At 41.1% G+C, this 17216-nt stretch overlaps 2 protein-coding genes across 4 annotated transcripts; both read left to right on the top strand.

Moving 5' to 3' along the window:
• Positions 1 to 433: 433 nt before the first annotated feature.
• On the top strand, positions 434 to 9825 carry LOC143349006 (uncharacterized). 3 transcript variants are annotated; one of them, XM_076779833.1, is made up of 5 exons: positions 434 to 589; positions 4385 to 4642; positions 4834 to 5544; positions 5814 to 8570; positions 8774 to 9825. In XM_076779833.1, exons 1-5 carry the CDS (start codon positions 523 to 525, stop codon positions 8962 to 8964), a joined length of 3984 nt encoding a protein of 1327 aa, XP_076635948.1. In that variant the 5' UTR covers positions 434 to 522; the 3' UTR covers positions 8965 to 9825. The 3 variants fall into 3 exon arrangements, with proteins under 3 accessions (XP_076635948.1, XP_076635949.1, XP_076635950.1); XM_076779834.1 differs by having other exon boundaries at positions 8697 to 8832; XM_076779835.1 differs by lacking the exon at positions 4834 to 5544.
• A 3731-nt stretch (positions 9826 to 13556) lies between these two features.
• On the top strand, positions 13557 to 16066 carry LOC143348777 (uncharacterized). The gene is made up of 3 exons (XM_076779372.1): positions 13557 to 13665; positions 13915 to 14014; positions 15670 to 16066. Exons 1-3 carry the CDS (start codon positions 13557 to 13559, stop codon positions 16061 to 16063), a joined length of 603 nt encoding a protein of 200 aa, XP_076635487.1. The 3' UTR covers positions 16064 to 16066.
• Positions 16067 to 17216: the final 1150 nt, after the last annotated feature.

The raw sequence follows: 17216 nt of genomic DNA, 5'->3' as shown, positions 1-17216 counted from the left end.
TAACTTCTCTATACGGTGTCAAACAAAATTACAAAAAATTCCTAAAAAAACTTAGAAATTTTATCGATTCAATAATTTACAATTGGGCCAGTGAACCTAACCTCTAAACACACAACTCTAAGCAGGGATATCCCAGAATGGAACGCAAAGTGGGGCCTTGACAGTGTCCCCATCATGGCGTCGAGAGCAAAGGTGTTGTCCTCCGCCTAAACACGATCCAATTCGCCTAATTTACCGCAGAACAGTCCCCAGTGGCTCTGAAACAGTTCAAAATTCACCATTGGCCCCCCCTAGATCGATTTTGGTTCCCAGAAAAATTGACGATTCGAGTCTCGTGAGATGGAAACTACGTCTGTTGGGTAATGGACAATAATTAGTCGTCGATGTCTCCGTATATAAGTTGTTGTCTCGTTCGAGAGCTCCAGTCGTCCTTGTCTCTTCGACGGAGAACATCGCTGGCGAAAACAGCAAAGTCGTGTCGTTCTTTTTTCGTGCCATTTTGTTCGACGTTTGAGTGGAACCATGTTGTTCGAGTGTTTTACACCAGTGGTGGCTCTTCTCTTCGTTGGGGGCTCCAGCGCCAGGCCTGGTGAGTCCATTTTCTCTTGGAAAGGGGCCCCCTGGAATTTTTTATTTTTTTTTGGAATAAATTTAGTAATTTAAGGGAGTCGATTTTTGGGAATCTTGACCTCCAGAGGATTAATTCTCTTTGCAATTGAATCTTGCATTTTAGTTAATTTTCTTTTGGGAAGGATGAAGAAGGGGGCCCCAGGAATTTTTTATATTTTTCTGGGATAAATTTAGTAATTTTTGGGAGTTTCTTTACCTCCAGAGGATTGATTAATAATTGAACTCTTTGCAATTGAATCTTCCATGTTTTTAGTTAATTTTCTTTTGGAAAGGATGAAGAAGGGGGCCCCAGGAATTTTTCATATTTTTCTGGAATAAATTTAGCAAATTTTGGGAGTTTCTTTACTTCCAGAGGATTAATTCTCTTTGCAATTGAATTTTCCATGTTTTTAGATAATTTTCTTTTGGAAAGAATGAGAGGGGGGCCCCAGGAATTTTCCATATTTTTCTGGAATAAATTTAGCAATTTATTTGAGTCAATTTTTGGGAGATTCTTTACCTCCAGAGGATTGATTCTCTTTGCAATTGAATTTTCCATGTTTTTAGTTAATTTTCTTTTGGAAAGGATGAGAAGGGGGCCCCAGGAATTTTTTATATTTTTCTTGGAATAAATCTAGCAATTTATTCGACTCAATTTTTGGGAATCTTTACTTCCAGAGGATTAATTCTCTTTGCAATTGAATTTTCCATGTTTTTAGTTAATTTTCTTTTCGAAAGGATGAGAGGGGGGCCCCAGGAATTTTTCATATTTTTCTGGAATAAATTTAGTAATTTTTGGGAGTTTCTTAACCTCCAGAGGATTGATTAATAATTGAACACTTTATAATTGAATCTTCCATGTTTTTAGTTAATTTTCTTTTGGAAAGGATGAAGAAGGGGGCCCCTGGAATTTTCTATTTTTTCTTGGAATAAATTTAACAATTTATTCGAGTCGATTTTTGGGAGATTCTTTACCTCCAGAGGATTAATTCTCTTTGCAATTGAATCTTGCATTTTAGTTAATTTTCTTTTGGAAAGGATGAAGAAGGGGGCCCCAGGAATTTTTCATATTTTTCTGGAATAAATTTAGCAATTTTTTCGAGTCAATTTTTGGGAGTTTCTTAACCTCCAGAGTATTAATTAATTCTTTTTATAATTCAATCTTCTATGTTTTTAATTAACAAACCTCGTCAATTTTAAGAGTTTCAGACTCCATTTTGAAGGTTGGAGAATTCCTAAATATTGTTTGTTTTAATATTAAACAGTAGAACGTTGATTTAGGGAATTTTTAAGACTGAATTTTTGGATATTATTTTTCGATGGTATTGATTTTTATTTTTGATAAAAAATTCATTGAAAATTCAATGAAATTCATTGAATGAATGAGAAAAGTGTGAATATAAATGTATATTTGACCTTGTTTACGAGTTATAGCGTATTCAGTGTTATAGTGATCTTATTTGCACAGAATGTACATGCAAGAGAATTTATTTGTTTATTTGATTTCTTTATTATTTGAGAGTCACGAGGCCAAGAGAATTTGTAAACATTATCCTCTTGGAATATGCTAAAGTTTAGTGCATATACTAGATTATATGTCGACTGTTTTAATATTGATATTATTATTCTTGGAAATTTGCAATAATTTTGTTTTAAATATTTCTTGCAAGCTTTTATGACTGAAATGTTTATACAGGGTGTTCAGACAACCCTGGGGAATATTTTAATGGGGGATTCTAGAGGCCAAAATAAGACGAAAATTAAGAATAGTAATTTGTTGATGGAGGCTTTGTTAAAAAGTTATTAATTTTTAAAGTTTCAACTGTAATGAATTTTTTTCTCGAAAGTGGGTAGGATTTCGAGGGTAGGTCTAATGACCAAAAATGATTGTAATTGACCCCCCTAGTTAACACTAATTTTTTTAAAACGATTTGAAAATTTTTAATTTTGTAGAAAAATTTGTCCAACTTCATGAATTCTTTTCTCGAAAGTGGGTAGGATTTTGAGGGTAGGTCTAATGACCAAAAATTATTGTAATTGACACCCCTAGCTGACAATAATTTTTTTAAAACGATTTGAAATTTTTTAATTTTGTAGAAAAATTTGTCCAACTTCATGAATTTTTTTCTAGAAAGTGGGTAGGATTTTGAGGGTAGGTCTAATGACCAAAAATTATTGTAATTGACCCCCCTAGATAACAATAATTTTTTTAAAACGATTTGAAATTTTTTAATTTTGTAGAAAAATTTGTCCAAATTCATGAATTTTTTTCTAGAAAGTGGGTAGGATTTTGAGGGTAGGTCTAATGACCAAAAATGATTCTAATTGACCCCTGCAGGCATTAGTATTTTTTTTAAAACGATTTGAAATTTTTTTTTTTCGTCGAAAAATTTAGGATCTCTCCCCTGTCGATTTTTGTTAAGAATTTGTTTTCCATTTTTCATAATTTTATTTGACGTCCTACAGAAAATTTGTCTAATACTTTTTTGTAGGTACCCATGACCTCTATTTTAGAAAAAAGTTTCATTCAAATATATTTACTATTATAGGAGTTATGGTCGTTTGAAAATTGGTCCATTTTTAGGGAGTTTTTCTAATTTTTCGGTGTCAAGCATCAAATTTTCGAATATTTTTATAATTTCTATATATTCTCCACTAAAATACGCGTTGTTTGCCTTTTTGAACGTTAAAATCCTTCAATCCCTTCAAAAGTTATGACGTTTCAAAGATTTTTTAATGAAATTTCAGGGTACCATTTCTGGCCTGCAATTATATTTTTATTAAGGAATTTTTTTCTCGAAAATGCGTAGGAATTTGAAGGTATGTGTAATAACCAAAAATGATTGCGATCGACTCTTGCAATCGAAAATAATTTTTTTAATATGATTTGAAAATTTTTAATTTCATCGAAAAATTTCACTACCTATTCGAATTTTTTTCTCGAAAGTGGGTAGGATATCGGGGGTATGTTTAATCACGAAAAATGATTGTAATTTACCTTTCTAACAGAATATAATTTTTATAGAACGATTTGAAATTTTCTTTTTCGTCGAAAAATTTGAGCACCTACGTCCTATCGATTTTTCTTAAAAATCAGTTTTTCATTTTTGATATTTTTATTTGACGTCCTACAGAAAATTTTTCTAATACTTTTTTGTAGGTATCCATGAGCTCTATTTTAGAAAAAAGTTTCATTCAAATATATTCACTATTATAGGAGTTATGACTGTTTGAAAATTGGACCATTTTTATAGGGTTTTTCTAATTTTTCGGCGTCAAGGATCAACTTTTACAATATTTTTGCAATTTCTACATATTCTACACTAAAATACGCGTCGTTTGCCTTTTTGAACGTTAAAATCCTTCAATCCGTTCAGGAGTTATGACATTTTAAACATTTACATAAAATTTCAGGGGAATCATTCATTCATGATCAGACATTATATTTTCATTTAGGAATTTTTTTCTCGAAACTGGGTAGTTTTTCGAGGGTATACCTAATCACCAAAAATGATAGTAATTAACCCCCGCAACTAAAAATAATTTTTCCAGCCCGATTTGAAATTTTTTAATTCAATTTTTCAATAACTTAATAACGAAGCCTTTGTCAAGAACTCAACATTTCTAATTTTCGTCTTATTTTGGCCTCTAAAACCTCCCATTAAAATTGTCCCCAGTTATTTTTTACCACCAAAGCTTGCTATATAATTTTAAATAACAATTCTCCTCTTTCTTTTCCATGTATCATTTAAAAAACAATTCTTCAATTCTGCAGGTATATTGAGAGACTTGGCAGCCAAGCATGGAGTGAATTTACCAGATCCACTAGGCCTCTTCCACAAGGACGGAGATGCATCGAGCAATGCACAGTCGTTCGGAACTAACTTAAGTCTGGGACCACTTTCATTCTCCAGCAGTCTGGCCACTTCTTCAGCGTCAGCGAAAGCCAGCGACGGGTCCGCCATTGCCAACGCCAAGGCCCAAGCTTTCGGCGGCGCCAATGCGAACGCTGCCGCCTCCGCCAATGCACAAGGTATTTACACCCATTTTCTACCAAACGATCCACGAAAGTGTCAAGTATTCGTAAAAAATTCCTCTCAAAATGTCCTGGAAAAAGTTACAAACGACGACACAGATTCATCGAAACATCATTAGTGGCAATTCTGTGGAACAAATCGGGTTCGTTCGGTCCCATAATGAGCACTGGATTTTCTTTGAACGTAGGTGGCAATGGTTCCCCAGTACCGAGTTACAATTCTAACTTTGGCGGCGCCTACGGTGGCCATTATAACAGAGACGGTCGCCATCACGCTCAGTCGAGCGCAAGCGCAAGCGCAGGCACGCAGGCTGGCGCAGGCGCTCACGCAGGCGCGCAGGCTGGCGCCCACGCAGGCGCGCAGGCCGACGCAGCTGGCAACTCGAACGTCAACTTGAACACGAACGTCAACACCAACGTGAATTCAGTCGCAAACACGAACGCTAACACAAATGTGAACACAAATGTGAACACAAACGTGAACACAAACGTGAACACGAACGTGAACAGAGCGCCAGGGTACTATTCCCCTGGGAACCTGCAGGTTAACGCGGTGGCGAACGCTGAGCTCATCCCCGAGAGACAGTCTTCCCCCGGCGTCTACGACACGCCAAGCTTCCCTGGGCCCAACAGGGAGATAGAGTTGATCCCTGTGAACTCGAGACCCTTCCCGAGGCCTGACGTCGATGTGGTCGTTCGACCAATCCCCCCAACGCCTCAACCCATTCCTCATTTCCCCTATAGACCCATCAACAATGGGGATATCCCCGTGGTTGTCGTCGATGGTCCTTCATTTGGTAGGCCGGTGCCTCGACCCAGACCTGGTCACCGCCCCAAACCGAAGTACGAGCCGCTGCACGTCGTTGTGGTCGAGCAGGCGGAGCCCCAACGCAACCCAGGTGAGCCTCTTCAAGGAGGATCGAGGGACTTGGGCTTGGTCGAATCGACGGAGACTCTGTGATCGTCCTCTTCTGTCTCTGTCTTCTCTTCCTTTAACACGAGTCTTCCTGAGGAGTGCTTGATTAACGTTGGTCTTGAGTTGGTTACTTTTGGCTATTGTGTACGTGCGTAGTTAGGGTGTCAACAATTTGATCGGATCTGGGTGTACTCTAGACTTTCAGTGTTCTTGCTTGCTTCGTAAATTGTAACTGGGTGTCTGTTATTCCAGCTGGTGGCTTTGGCAGGGAAGGCTACTACGGTCCAGGTGGTCAACAAACGATTGGAGGAGGCAACCACTTCCTGGGAGCCAATGCAAACGCTAATGCTAACGCTATTGGCAGTGGACAACCGTCATACTACCCTGCAAGTGTCCCATCTACCCCCGCTGGAGAGGGCAATCCTTTCATCGGTGGATCGTCTCAAGCAAATGCTGGCGCAAGCAGCACCGCCAACGGGAACAACGCCTACCCTAGTTCAGGATACTACCCTGCCACTGTCACCCCCGTTGGGTCGAACAACCCCTTCCTCTCTGGGTCCCCTCAGACTAGCGCCAATGCAGCCGCCAGTGCCACCAGTGGCAACACTCCAGTTGTCATTCAATCGCAGAATCCTTTCATCAACGCCGCTCCTGGGGCCCCTGGAGCCTACGGAAGCAACGCAAACGGTGGCCCAAGCAAGGGGAATGGTATTCCTACCAGTTACCCTTCTTTTGGGTCATCAGGATCAAGTGCAGCTGCTAATGCAGGCGCCAACAGTGGTCAAAGCAAGGGGAATGGTATCCCTACGGGTTACCCATCTCTTGGATCCTCAGGAGCAGCTGCTAATGCAGGTGCAAACAGTGGCCAAAGTGAGGGAAATGGTATCCCTATGGGTTACCCCTCTTTTGGGTCATCAGGATCAAGTGCAACAGCTAATGCAGGCGCAAACGGTGGCCAAAGCAAGGGGAATGGTATCCCTACGGGTTACCCATCTCTAGGATCCTCAGGAGCAGCTGCTAATGCAGGTGCAAACAGTGGCCAAAGTGAGGGGAATGGTATTCCTATGGGTTACCCCTCTTTTGGGTCATCAGGATCAGGTGCAACAGCCAACGCAAACAGTGGAGCAATGGGGAGTGGTCAAAGCAAGATACAAGGTCTTCCTACGAGCTACCCATCTCTTGGATCCTCAGGATCAGGTGCAACAGCCAACGCAAACAGTGGTCAAAGCAAGATACAAGGTATCCCTACCAGTTACCCATCTTTTGGGTCATCAGGATCAGGTGCAACAGCTAATGCAGGTGCAAACAGTGGCCAAAGCAAGATACAAGGTATCCCTACAGGCTACCCATCTCTTGGATCCTCAGGATCAGGTGCAACAGCCAACGCAAACAGTGGCCAAAGCAAGATACAAGGTATCCCTTCAAGCTACCCCTCTTTTGGGTCATCAGGATCAGGTGCAACAGCCAACGCAAACAGTGGAGCGATGGGGAGTGGTCAAAGCAAGATACAAGGTCTTCCTACGAGCTACCCATCTCTTGGATCCTCAGGATCAGGTGCAACAGCCAACGCAAACAGTGGCCAAAGCAAGATACAAGGTATCCCTTCAAGCTACCCCTCTTTTGGATCCTCAGGATCAGGTGCTAATGCCAATGCAAACAGTGGCCAAAGCAAGATACAAGGTATCCCTACCAGTTACCCCTCTTTTGGGTCATCAGGATCAGGTGCAACAGCTAATGCAGGTGCAAACAGTGGCCAAAGCAAGATACAAGGTATCCCTACAAGCTACCCATCTCTTGGATCCTCAGGATCAGGTGCAACAGCCAACGCAAACAGTGGTCAAAGCAAGATACAAGGTATCCCTTCAAGCTACCCATCTTTTGGGTCATCAGGATCAGGTGCAACAGCTAACGCAGGCGCAACTGCCGGGGGATTGGCAACTGGGTTCAGTCAGCCAATGAAGCAAGCGCCAATGATTGGTGTCCAGCCTAGCGGGACGTTTGTAGCCCCACCAAGTGGATCCATTCCTCTGTACGGAAGCTCTGGACCCAGTTCTGGTGGGTCAGGCCCAAGCAAAGGGCAGGTTTACGGGACACTGAGGCCAGTGAAGGGTCTTTCCGAGTCTGCACCTAAAGTGTACAATGGAAATGCATATGGCGGGCCTGGTGGGGGGTCCTCTGGTGCCAAGGCTGACGCTCTGGCTAATGCAGGAAGCGTTGGGCCAGGTTATGGAGGTGTCTATGGGGGGTCAAGACCCTCTGGATATGGTGGCTCCTCTGGTGCCAAGGCTGATGCTCTGGCTAATGCAGGAAGCGTTGGGCCAGGTTATGGAGGTGTCTATGGGGGGTCAAGACCCTCTGGATATGGTGGCTCCTCTGGTGCCAAGGCTGACGCTCTAGCTAATGCAGGAAGCGTTGGGCCAGGTTATGGAGGTGTCTATGGCGGATCTAGACCCTCTGGGTATAGTACCAACGGATATGGTGGCCAAAATGGAGGATCCTCTAGCAGCAACGCCAAGGCTGACGCTGTAGCTAACGCAGGGAGCGTTGGGCTGGGTTATGGAGGCAACAATGGTGGTGTCTATGGCGGATCTAGACCCTCTGGATATAGTACCAACGGATATGGCGGACAAAATGGAGGCTCCTCTAACAGCAACGCCAAGGCTGACGCTGTAGCTAATGCAGGGAGCGTTGGGCTGGGTTATGGAGGCAACAATGGCGGCAGTGGAGGTGTCTATGGCGGATCTAGACCCTCTGTATATGGTGGACAAAATGGAGGCTCCTCAGGTGCCAAGGCTGACGCTATAGCTAATGCAGGGAGCGTTGAACCAGGTTATGGAGGTGTCTATGGCGGATCTAGACCCTCCGGATATGGTGGACAAAATGGAGGCTCCTCAGGTGCCAAGGCTGAAGCTGTAGCCAACGCAGCAGCCAGTGGAAGTGCTTTTGGTGGCTCAGGCGCTTCCTCCAACGCCATTGCCTCTGCCGGAGGATCGAACGCATACGGAGAAGGTACGTTTCCTGCTAAACATAGGCTCCCAACACGTAAAACTGTCTCTTGCTTTACTCATTTGGTCTCCAATCGCCTCCCAAGACCACCAAAGCTCCTTCTCAAGTGTTTTCGTGTTGGTTTCACAGACGCAAGCGCCTCAGCCATGGTGGAGGCGGTCCAGGCAGGGCTGATCCTTATTAAATGATTGCTCTTCCTTCCCCAGGCTCATCCAACGCCTTCTCGAGCGGGGGCTCGGCGAGCAGCTCGAGCAAGTCGTCCGCCTTCAGCGCCGGAGGTTCAGCCAGCGCTCACGCGTCCAGCAGCGCCACCTCTGCGTCGCAGATCGGAACTAGAGCGTCCAGCTCTGCCTCAGCCAACGCTGATACGAGAGATATCCTCGTTTTCAGCAACTGAACCCTCAGACATCGAACGATTACACTTGGAAGTGCCATCTGAAGGTCTCTGAACGCCATTCGAACTTTGACAAATGGCGGCCATCGACAGAGCGTAGAATTCTCGTCTATTTTAATGATAGAAAATTCGATTTAATAATTCTGTATTTTTAAGACTTCATATTTGGGTATTTATACCTAAATCGATTGAAAATAGAAAATGCTAGGTTTAGTTCAACGAATTTATAATACTCTCATCGTACTTTGTAAATTATTTTTCTAGAGAACGTCGAAATTAGGTTTAGTGGCCATCTCGGCTGGATTAAACGTGAAATTTGCAATGGAGGTCGCCAAATCCGCACTAACGTTCGTTTCTAATTTTATCGAGCGTGATTTGCATTTATTTATTTGTTGGAATTAGTATGACACGTGTGAAATTATGTGGGTCATGGCGATAGAAAGTTCCCGGAAATTCCAAATTTTTTGTGATTTCTTGGAAATTGCAGTTTTTTAAACTTTTGTTTAAATCGTAGAATATGTGAAATTTTATTTATTTGTCTGAATCGAAATATTATAGTTTTAGAGATATTTTTTGAATAGTCAGGAAAATTGTTTATTTGCGTGTCGAGGAATGATTATGGTCGAGAGAAACAGAAGATGTTAACTGAGAATTATCGAATAGATTGTCCCATCCTATTAGTAATCATACATTCGTAACCACGCTAATTATCGATAATGATTCTTTTATCGAGAACCATTTATTCTGTGTTTACGAGGAATTTCCATCTATTATCGTGTCTTATCATATCGTCTCGCTCTCTTACGTAATATATTACGCTGTAAGTTGTAAGAACTCAATAAACTTAACGATTTTTTAAAAATACGACTGGGAATACATTATTGACCTTCGTTAGATTGATTTATGGAAGGATGTGGGTGTGTTGGAAATGTTTTTAATAAATTGATTTTTGAAAATGAATGTTATGAATGTATTGATTATCATTGCTGATTTTTAAGGCTTGTTATTAGGAGGGTATTAGTAAGAATTGTGAGTATACAGGGTGTTTTAGAGACCAAAATTAAGAATATTGATTTTTTGATTGGGGCTTTGTTAAGAAGTTATTGAAAAATTGAATTAAAAAATTTTTAATCGTTTTGGAAAAAATACTGTTACCTGTGGGGGTTAATTACGATTATTTTTGGTTATTAGATGTACTCTCGAAATTCTACTCAGTTTTGAGAAAAAAATTCATTAGCGAAAATATATTGTCTGAGCATGAATGAATGATTCCCCTGAAATTTCGTGTGTTTCGAATCCTTTTGGAAAAATTATTTTTGGTTGCAGGGGTTAATTAGAAGTATTTTTGGTGATTAGGTATATTCCCGAAATTCTACTCAGTTTTGAGAAAAAAATTCATTAGCGAAAATATAATGTCTGAGCATGAATGAATGATTCCCCTGAAATTTCGTGTGCTTCGAATCGTTTTGGAAAAATTATTTTTGGTTGCAGGGGTTAATTAGAAGTATTTTTGGTGATTAGGTATATCCTCGAAATTCTACTCAGTTTTGAGAAAAAAATTCATTAGCGAAAATATAATGTCTGAGCATGAATGAATGATTCCCCTGAAATTTCGTGTGTTTCGAATCGTTTTAGAAAAATTATTTTTAGTTGCAGGGGTTAATTAGAAGTATTTTTGGTGATTAGGTATATTCCCGAAATCCTACTCAGTTTTGAGAAAAAAATTCCTTAAGGAAAATCGAATGTGAGGCCCAGAAATGATATTTCATTTAAATCTTTAAAACAGCATAACTTCTGAATGGATTGGACGATTTTAATGTTCAAAAAGGCAATCGACGCGTATTTTAGTGGAGAATATATAGAAATTCTAAAAATAATCGAAAAGTTGATGCTTGACACCGAAAAATTAGAAAAACTCTATAAAAATGGTTCAATTTTCAAACGACCATAACTCCTACGATAGTGAATATATTTGAATGAAACTTTTTTCTAAAATAGAGCACATGGGTATCTACAAAAAAGTATTAGACAAATTTTCTGTAGGACGTCAAATAAAAATATCAAAAATGAAAAACTAAGTTTTAAGGAAAAATCGTCAAAGACTGGGTGTCTAAATTTTTCGAAGAAAAAAAAAATTTCAAATCGTTTTAAAAAAAATACTTATGCCTGCAGAGGTCAATTAGAATCATTTTTGGTCATTTGACATACCGTCGAAATCCTACCCACTTTCGAGAAAAAAATTCGAAAAGGTGTGAAATTTTTCGATAGAAAAAAAAAATTTCAAATCATTCTGGAAAAATTATATTTAGTTACAGGGGTCAAATACAATCATTTTTTGTCATTATACATACCCTCGAAATCCTACCCAGTTTCGAGAAAAAAATTCCTTAAGGAAAATCTAATGTGAGGCCAAAAATGGATCTCCGAAATTTCATTAAAAAATCTTTAAAATATCATAACTCCTGAACGGATTGGACGATTTTAATGTTTGAAAAAGCAAACGACGCGTATTTTAGTGGAGAATATATAGAAATTCTAAAAATATTCAAAAACTTTATGCTTGACACCGCAAAAATTAGAAAACTCCCATAAAAGTGGTCCAATTTTCAAACGACCATAACTCCTACACTAGTGAATATATTTGAATGAAACTTTTTTCTAAAATAGAGCTCATGGGTACCTACAAAAAAGTATTAGACAAATTTTCTGTAGGACGTCAAACAAAATTACTAAAAATAAAAAACGAATTTTCAAGAAAAATCAATAGACTACTAGGTGCTTAAATTTTTCGACGGAAAAAAAATTTCGAATCATTCTGGAAAAATTATATTTAGTTGGAGGGGTCAATTACAATCATTTTTGGTCATTATACATACCCTCGAAATCCTACTCAGTTTCGAGAAAAAAATTCCTTAACGAAAATCTAATGTGAGGCCAAAAATGGATCCCCGAAATTTCATTAAAAAATCTTTAAAATATCATAACTCCTGAACGGATTGGACGATTTTAACGTTCAAAAAAGCAAACGACGCGTATTTTAGTGAAGAATATATAGAAATTCTAAAAATATTCAAAAACTGTATGCTTGACACCGTAAAAATTAGAAAACCCCCATAAAAGTGGTCCAATTTTCAGACGACCATAACTCCTACACTAGTGAATATATTTGAATGAAACTTTTTTCTGAAATAGAATAGAGACATACCTACAAAAAAGTATTAGACAAATTTTCTGTGGGACGTCAAACAAAATTACTAAAAATAAAAAACGAATTTTCAAGAAAAATCAATAGAGACTAGGTGCTTAAATTTTTCGACGGAAAAAAAATTTCAAATCATTCTGGAAAAATTATATTTAGTTGGAGGGGTCAATCACAAGTATTTTTGGTCATTAGGCGTACCCTCGAAATCGTAACCATTTTCGAGAAAAAAATTCCTAACCAATAATATAATATCAGACTAGAAATGTCACTCCAAAATTTGAAAACGTCATAACTTTTGAACGGATTGAAGGATTTTAATATTTAAAAAAGCAATCAACGCGTATTTTAGTGAAGAATATATAGAAATTCTAAAAATATTCAAAACCTGTATGCTTGACACCGCAAAAATTAGAAAACCCCCATAAAAATGGTCCAATTTTCAAACACCCATAACTGCTACAATAGTGAACATATTTCAATGAAACTTTTTTCTAAAGTAGAGCTCATATGTATCTACAAAAAAGTATTAAACAACTTTTCTCTAGTACATCAAACAAAATTATCAAAAATAAAAAACAAATTCTTAATCAAAATCGACACCCAAATTTTTCCGCACAAAAAAAAAATTTCAAATCATACTAAAAAAATTATCACCATCTAGGGGGGTCAATTACAATCACTTTTGGTCATCAGACATACCCCCGAAATCCCCCTCATTTTCCAGAAAAAAATTCCAGTAGTGAATTTCACATCTTCTCGAATTTTTTCCTCGAAAATGCGTAGGAATTCGGGGTTATAGCTAATCACCAAAAATGATCATAATTAACCCCCACAGACAACAGTATTTTTTTCAGAACGATTTGAAACATTTGAATTCAATTGTTAATAACTAACGAAGCCTCCATCAACAAATTATTTTGGCCTCCAGAATCCCCCATTAAAACCTCTCCCAGGGTTATCCTAACACTCTGTATACAAAATCATTTCAAAAACCATTCTAAAATCTCGTCTAAGATCAGGAAACACCGACTGATTTACGCAATTCGTCGACTTTCGAGACGCAGATAAACACTTGGAGAGATCCCCGAAAAATGAGATGAATAAAACATGATCCAGGGGCCAGAGATCATCAGTCTCTCTTTTTCCTCGTTCTGTCCCCCCACTGTCGTGTAATTCCCCGAAAACTTCTGCGTCGATCTCAGACGATCCTTTCTTGCGGTCCACTTTCGATCGACCCTGAACAGTGAGGTCGCCCACTGGTTAGGAGCCAATAACAAATCGGGGTCGTCGAATCTCTGGGAAGCTATCCTCGTATAAAAACACCGTGCTCAGTGAGTGTCCATTGACTTGTGCTTTCGGTTACCTAGTCGACTGGGGCCTCCATTTTGTCGAGATGGCGAAAACTGCGCGACTTTTGTCGATTATTTTGGTGTCTGTGGCCCTGTTCAACGTGTGTCCAGCCAAACCAACGGGGGTGCAAGAAACCCCACTTGTGGAGACTGGTCAGTCTTTGTGTGCTATTTGTTTAAATAAAATCAATTTTGTAACAACGAGGAGAGCTGCGAACACTCACTGTGCACCAGCTAGCTATTTCTACCGAGTTGGATTAATTGGATGCTCTCAAATTAACTATTAAATTGAATAAAGTTTGGATTTTCTTGTTAAATTGTTATTTGTTAAAAATAAATTCTGTTTTCGGATTGGAAATGTTTTTATTTGGCTAGGATTAACGTTTTTGTGCTTTGTTATAGACATCAAGAGGGAGCAACGATCGCCTCAATTTGGGTTCCCGAATGAGTATAATTATGGCAACAGACCAGGGGGGTGTGGCGAATTCGGCTGCGAGGGAGGGTACGTATTCTCTTTGAGTATCTACTTTTGGTTAAATTTGAAATTTTATTGCGTAAAAATATCGTGTGAGAGTCTATTTGACCAAATTGTGGCGCTTTTGCTGAAGGATGGGGTGGTAAACGGGGTAGGGAGCAGAGAAAGGGAAGCATTTGGGGCTAGTGAAGTGATGGGTGAGGCCTCCAGGCGGGTCGTGTTTATGTGGAAGGGTCAGTGAATCGCTTGTGAGAACAACAGTCCCTCTGGTGGCGAGTATGGGAACTATTAATGGGATGGTAAGTGAGATAGCAGGGGGTAAACAAAGAATAACCGTTTGGTGCTAGAGAACTCATTGGTAAGGCCTCCTAGAAGGTTGTATTTATATGGAAGGGTCAGTGAATCACTTGTGAGAGCAACTGTCCCTCTGGTGGCGAGTATGGGAACTGTCGATGGGATGGTAAGTGAGGTAGCATGGGGTAAACAAAGAATAAGCGTTTGGTGCTAGAGAACTCATTGGTAGGGCCTCCTAGAAGGTTGTATTTATGTGGAAGGTTCAGTAAATCACTTGTGAGAACAACAGTCCCTCTGGTGGCGAGTATGGGAACTATTAATGGGATGGTAAGTGAGGTAGCAGGGGGTAAAGAAAGAATAAGCGTTTGGTGCTACTGAACTCACGTGTAAAAGCCTCCTAGTGGGGTCGTATTTATATGGAAGGTTCAGTAAATCACTTGTGAGAGCAATAGTCCCTCTGGTGGCGAGTATGGGAACTATTAATGGGATGGTAAGTGAGGTAGCAGGGGGTAAAGAAAGAATAAGCGTTTGGTGCTACTGAACTCACGTGTAAAGCCTTCTAGAAGGTCGTGTTTATATGGAAGGTTCAGTAAATCACTTGTGAGAACAACTGTCCCTCTAGCGGCGAGTACAGGAACTGTCACGACATCTGAATGATGGGATGGTAAGTGAGGTAGCAGGGGGTAAACAAAGAAAAGAGTTTGGTGCTAGTAAACTCACATCTAAGGCCTCCTAGCAAATCCTACTTATATAGAAGGTCCAGTAAATCGCTTGTGAGAGCAACTGTCCCTCTAGCGGCGAGTACAGGAACTGTCACCACAGCTGAACGATGGGTTGGTAAGTAAGGTAAAGAAACAAAAGCATTTAGTGCTACTGAACTCACATCTAAGGCCTCCAAGCATATCCTACTTATATAGAAAGGTCAATAAATCGCTTGTGAGAGCAACTGTCCCTCTAGCGGCGACTACAGGAACTGTCGCGACAGTTGAACGATCGATTGGTAAGCAAGATAGCAGGGATCAAAGAAAGAAAAGCATTTAATGCTAGTGATCTCACATCTAAGGCCTCCAAGCAGATCCTACTTATATAAAAGGTTCAATAAATCGCTTGTGAGAGCAGCTGTCCCTCTAGCGGCGAGTACAGAAACTGTCACCACAGCTGAACGATCGAATGGTAAGCAAGATAGCAGGGATCAAAGAAAGAGAAGCATTTAATGCTACTGAACTCACATCTAAGGCCTCCAAGCAGATCCTACTTATATAAAAGTTTCAATAAATCGCTTGTGAGAGCAACTGTCCCTCTAGCGGCGACTACAGGAACCTCCCACCTCTCGAATGCTACAATCAACGTAGCTTGATGACTCCAATGATTCACTCTGCTGTTTTCAGGTTTGGAGCAGGTGAATTTTACCCTGAAGGTGGCGCAGCCTCAGCTAACGCACAATCTGGAGGGTCAAATGGAGGACTCTTCGGAGGATCTGGCGCCGCGTTGGCCAATGCAGAATCCGGTGGATTCAATGGTGGACCTTTCGGAGGATCCGGCGCCTCAGCCAATGCACAGTCTGGTGGACTCTTTGGAGGACCAGGCGGTGCAGTGGCTAACGCAGGATCGGGAGGACTATTCGGAGGATCTGGTGCTTCAGCATCCGCGGAAGCAGCTGGGGCGAACGCATTCGGGGATGGCGAGAGCCAAGCTAGCGCCCAAAGCGCCAACTTCAGCCTGGGACCCTACTCTGCCTCGTTCAGTATCGCTGACTCTTCAGCCAACAGTCAGAGGTTCTGAGGCTCTGACAGCCTAGACTACTTCACCCTTCTTCATCAATAGAAATCACGAATCGACCTAGCCATTGAACCTTTTTGTAACAATCGTTCATTTCATCAATAAAGAATTGTCACTTTTGCATTATCTGAACAAATGAGGATCTTGCCTCCCAGTCAATACCATTCGACCATTCCTGACGTAGCTGTAAATTGGGGCTTGAGGAAGACCTTTACACGCTAGGGCACCTCTAAAAATGGCGATGTCGAAGGTCTGAGGTCCTCAACAGCTCATGTTCCTTGGCAACTCACCTGTTTTTGGAGCTGAAACCTGTCAGCTTCGACACCCACGTTGACGACCTCGCCACATCATGGCGCCAACTATGATAGGTGACCCTCCACGTCGACGAGGTCCAGTGAGCAATGGACACGGACGCGCCATAACCCCAGGAGGCTATTAATTGGCTTTGCACGCGCGTGTAGTCGCCGCACGCGCCGCGCAGCTTAACGAGCTGACACGAATTCTCTCAGGCACGAAATACCTGGGCGTACGCCTCGTTTACGAGGCGAGAATGCTCGCCAACCCAGCGGCGATTAATTGCTCGAGCCTCTTCCCAACGTAAGCTACTGCACCTATCGAGATTACCTCTGGGTTAGGTCTGGGTTAGGTCTGGGTTAGGTCTGGGTTAGGTCTGGGTTAGGTCTGGGTTAGGTCTGGGTTAGGTCTGGGTTAGGTCTGGGTTAGGTCTGGGTTAGGTCTGGGTTAGGTCTGGGTTAGGTCTGGGTTAGGTCTGGGTTAGGTCTGGGTCCCCATGTCAGGGAACCTCACTGTTTCATCCTTAAGGCATGTTATTGACACTGGGGGCTGCTAGTGGACTCATCAGTTGGGGTATTGGGAAGGTCTGGGTTAGGTCTGGGTTAGGTCTGGGTCCCCATGTCAGGGAACCTCACTGTTCCATCCTTAAGGCATGTTATCGACACTGGGGGCTGCTAGTGGACTCATCAGTATTGGGATTTTCTCTTTTGTGGGGCTTACCAAGTGTGTGCAAGCACCTTAGGCGGGTTCTGCTAGCTTAGATGACCTGACTGGAGCTAGAGGTTTGCGATGAGAGTGTCAGGGTTAGGAATGATGATCCTAGAGGTTTTTATGTGCATTGTGAGTCGTCTAGTGAGGCTAC

Source organism: Colletes latitarsis, chromosome 12, assembly GCF_051014445.1.
Source record: "Colletes latitarsis isolate SP2378_abdomen chromosome 12, iyColLati1, whole genome shotgun sequence".
In the NCBI taxonomy this organism is placed as follows: domain Eukaryota; kingdom Metazoa; phylum Arthropoda; class Insecta; order Hymenoptera; family Colletidae; genus Colletes; species Colletes latitarsis.
The sequence above is the reverse complement of the archived record's forward strand: the minus strand, read 5'-3'. Positions and strand labels throughout refer to the sequence as shown.

What these genes read in the sequence shown, in the direction of transcription:
- LOC143349006 (XM_076779833.1), top strand. Translation starts at nt 523, where the DNA reads ATGTTGTTCGAGTGTTTTACACCAGTGGTGGCTCTTCTCTTCGTTGGG. An exon ending in GGAGCCCCAACGCAACCCAG is followed by an intron (nt 5,545 to 5,813) that starts GTGAGCCTCTTC and finishes CTGTTATTCCAG; the next exon opens with CTGGTGGCTTTGGCAGGGAA. An exon ending in ATCGAACGCATACGGAGAAG is followed by an intron (nt 8,571 to 8,773) that starts GTACGTTTCCTG and finishes TTCCTTCCCCAG; the next exon opens with GCTCATCCAACGCCTTCTCG.
- LOC143348777 (XM_076779372.1), top strand. Translation starts at nt 13,557, where the DNA reads ATGGCGAAAACTGCGCGACTTTTGTCGATTATTTTGGTGTCTGTGGCC. An exon ending in AACCCCACTTGTGGAGACTG is followed by an intron (nt 13,666 to 13,914) that starts GTCAGTCTTTGT and finishes GCTTTGTTATAG; the next exon opens with ACATCAAGAGGGAGCAACGA. An exon ending in GAATTCGGCTGCGAGGGAGG is followed by an intron (nt 14,015 to 15,669) that starts GTACGTATTCTC and finishes TGCTGTTTTCAG; the next exon opens with GTTTGGAGCAGGTGAATTTT.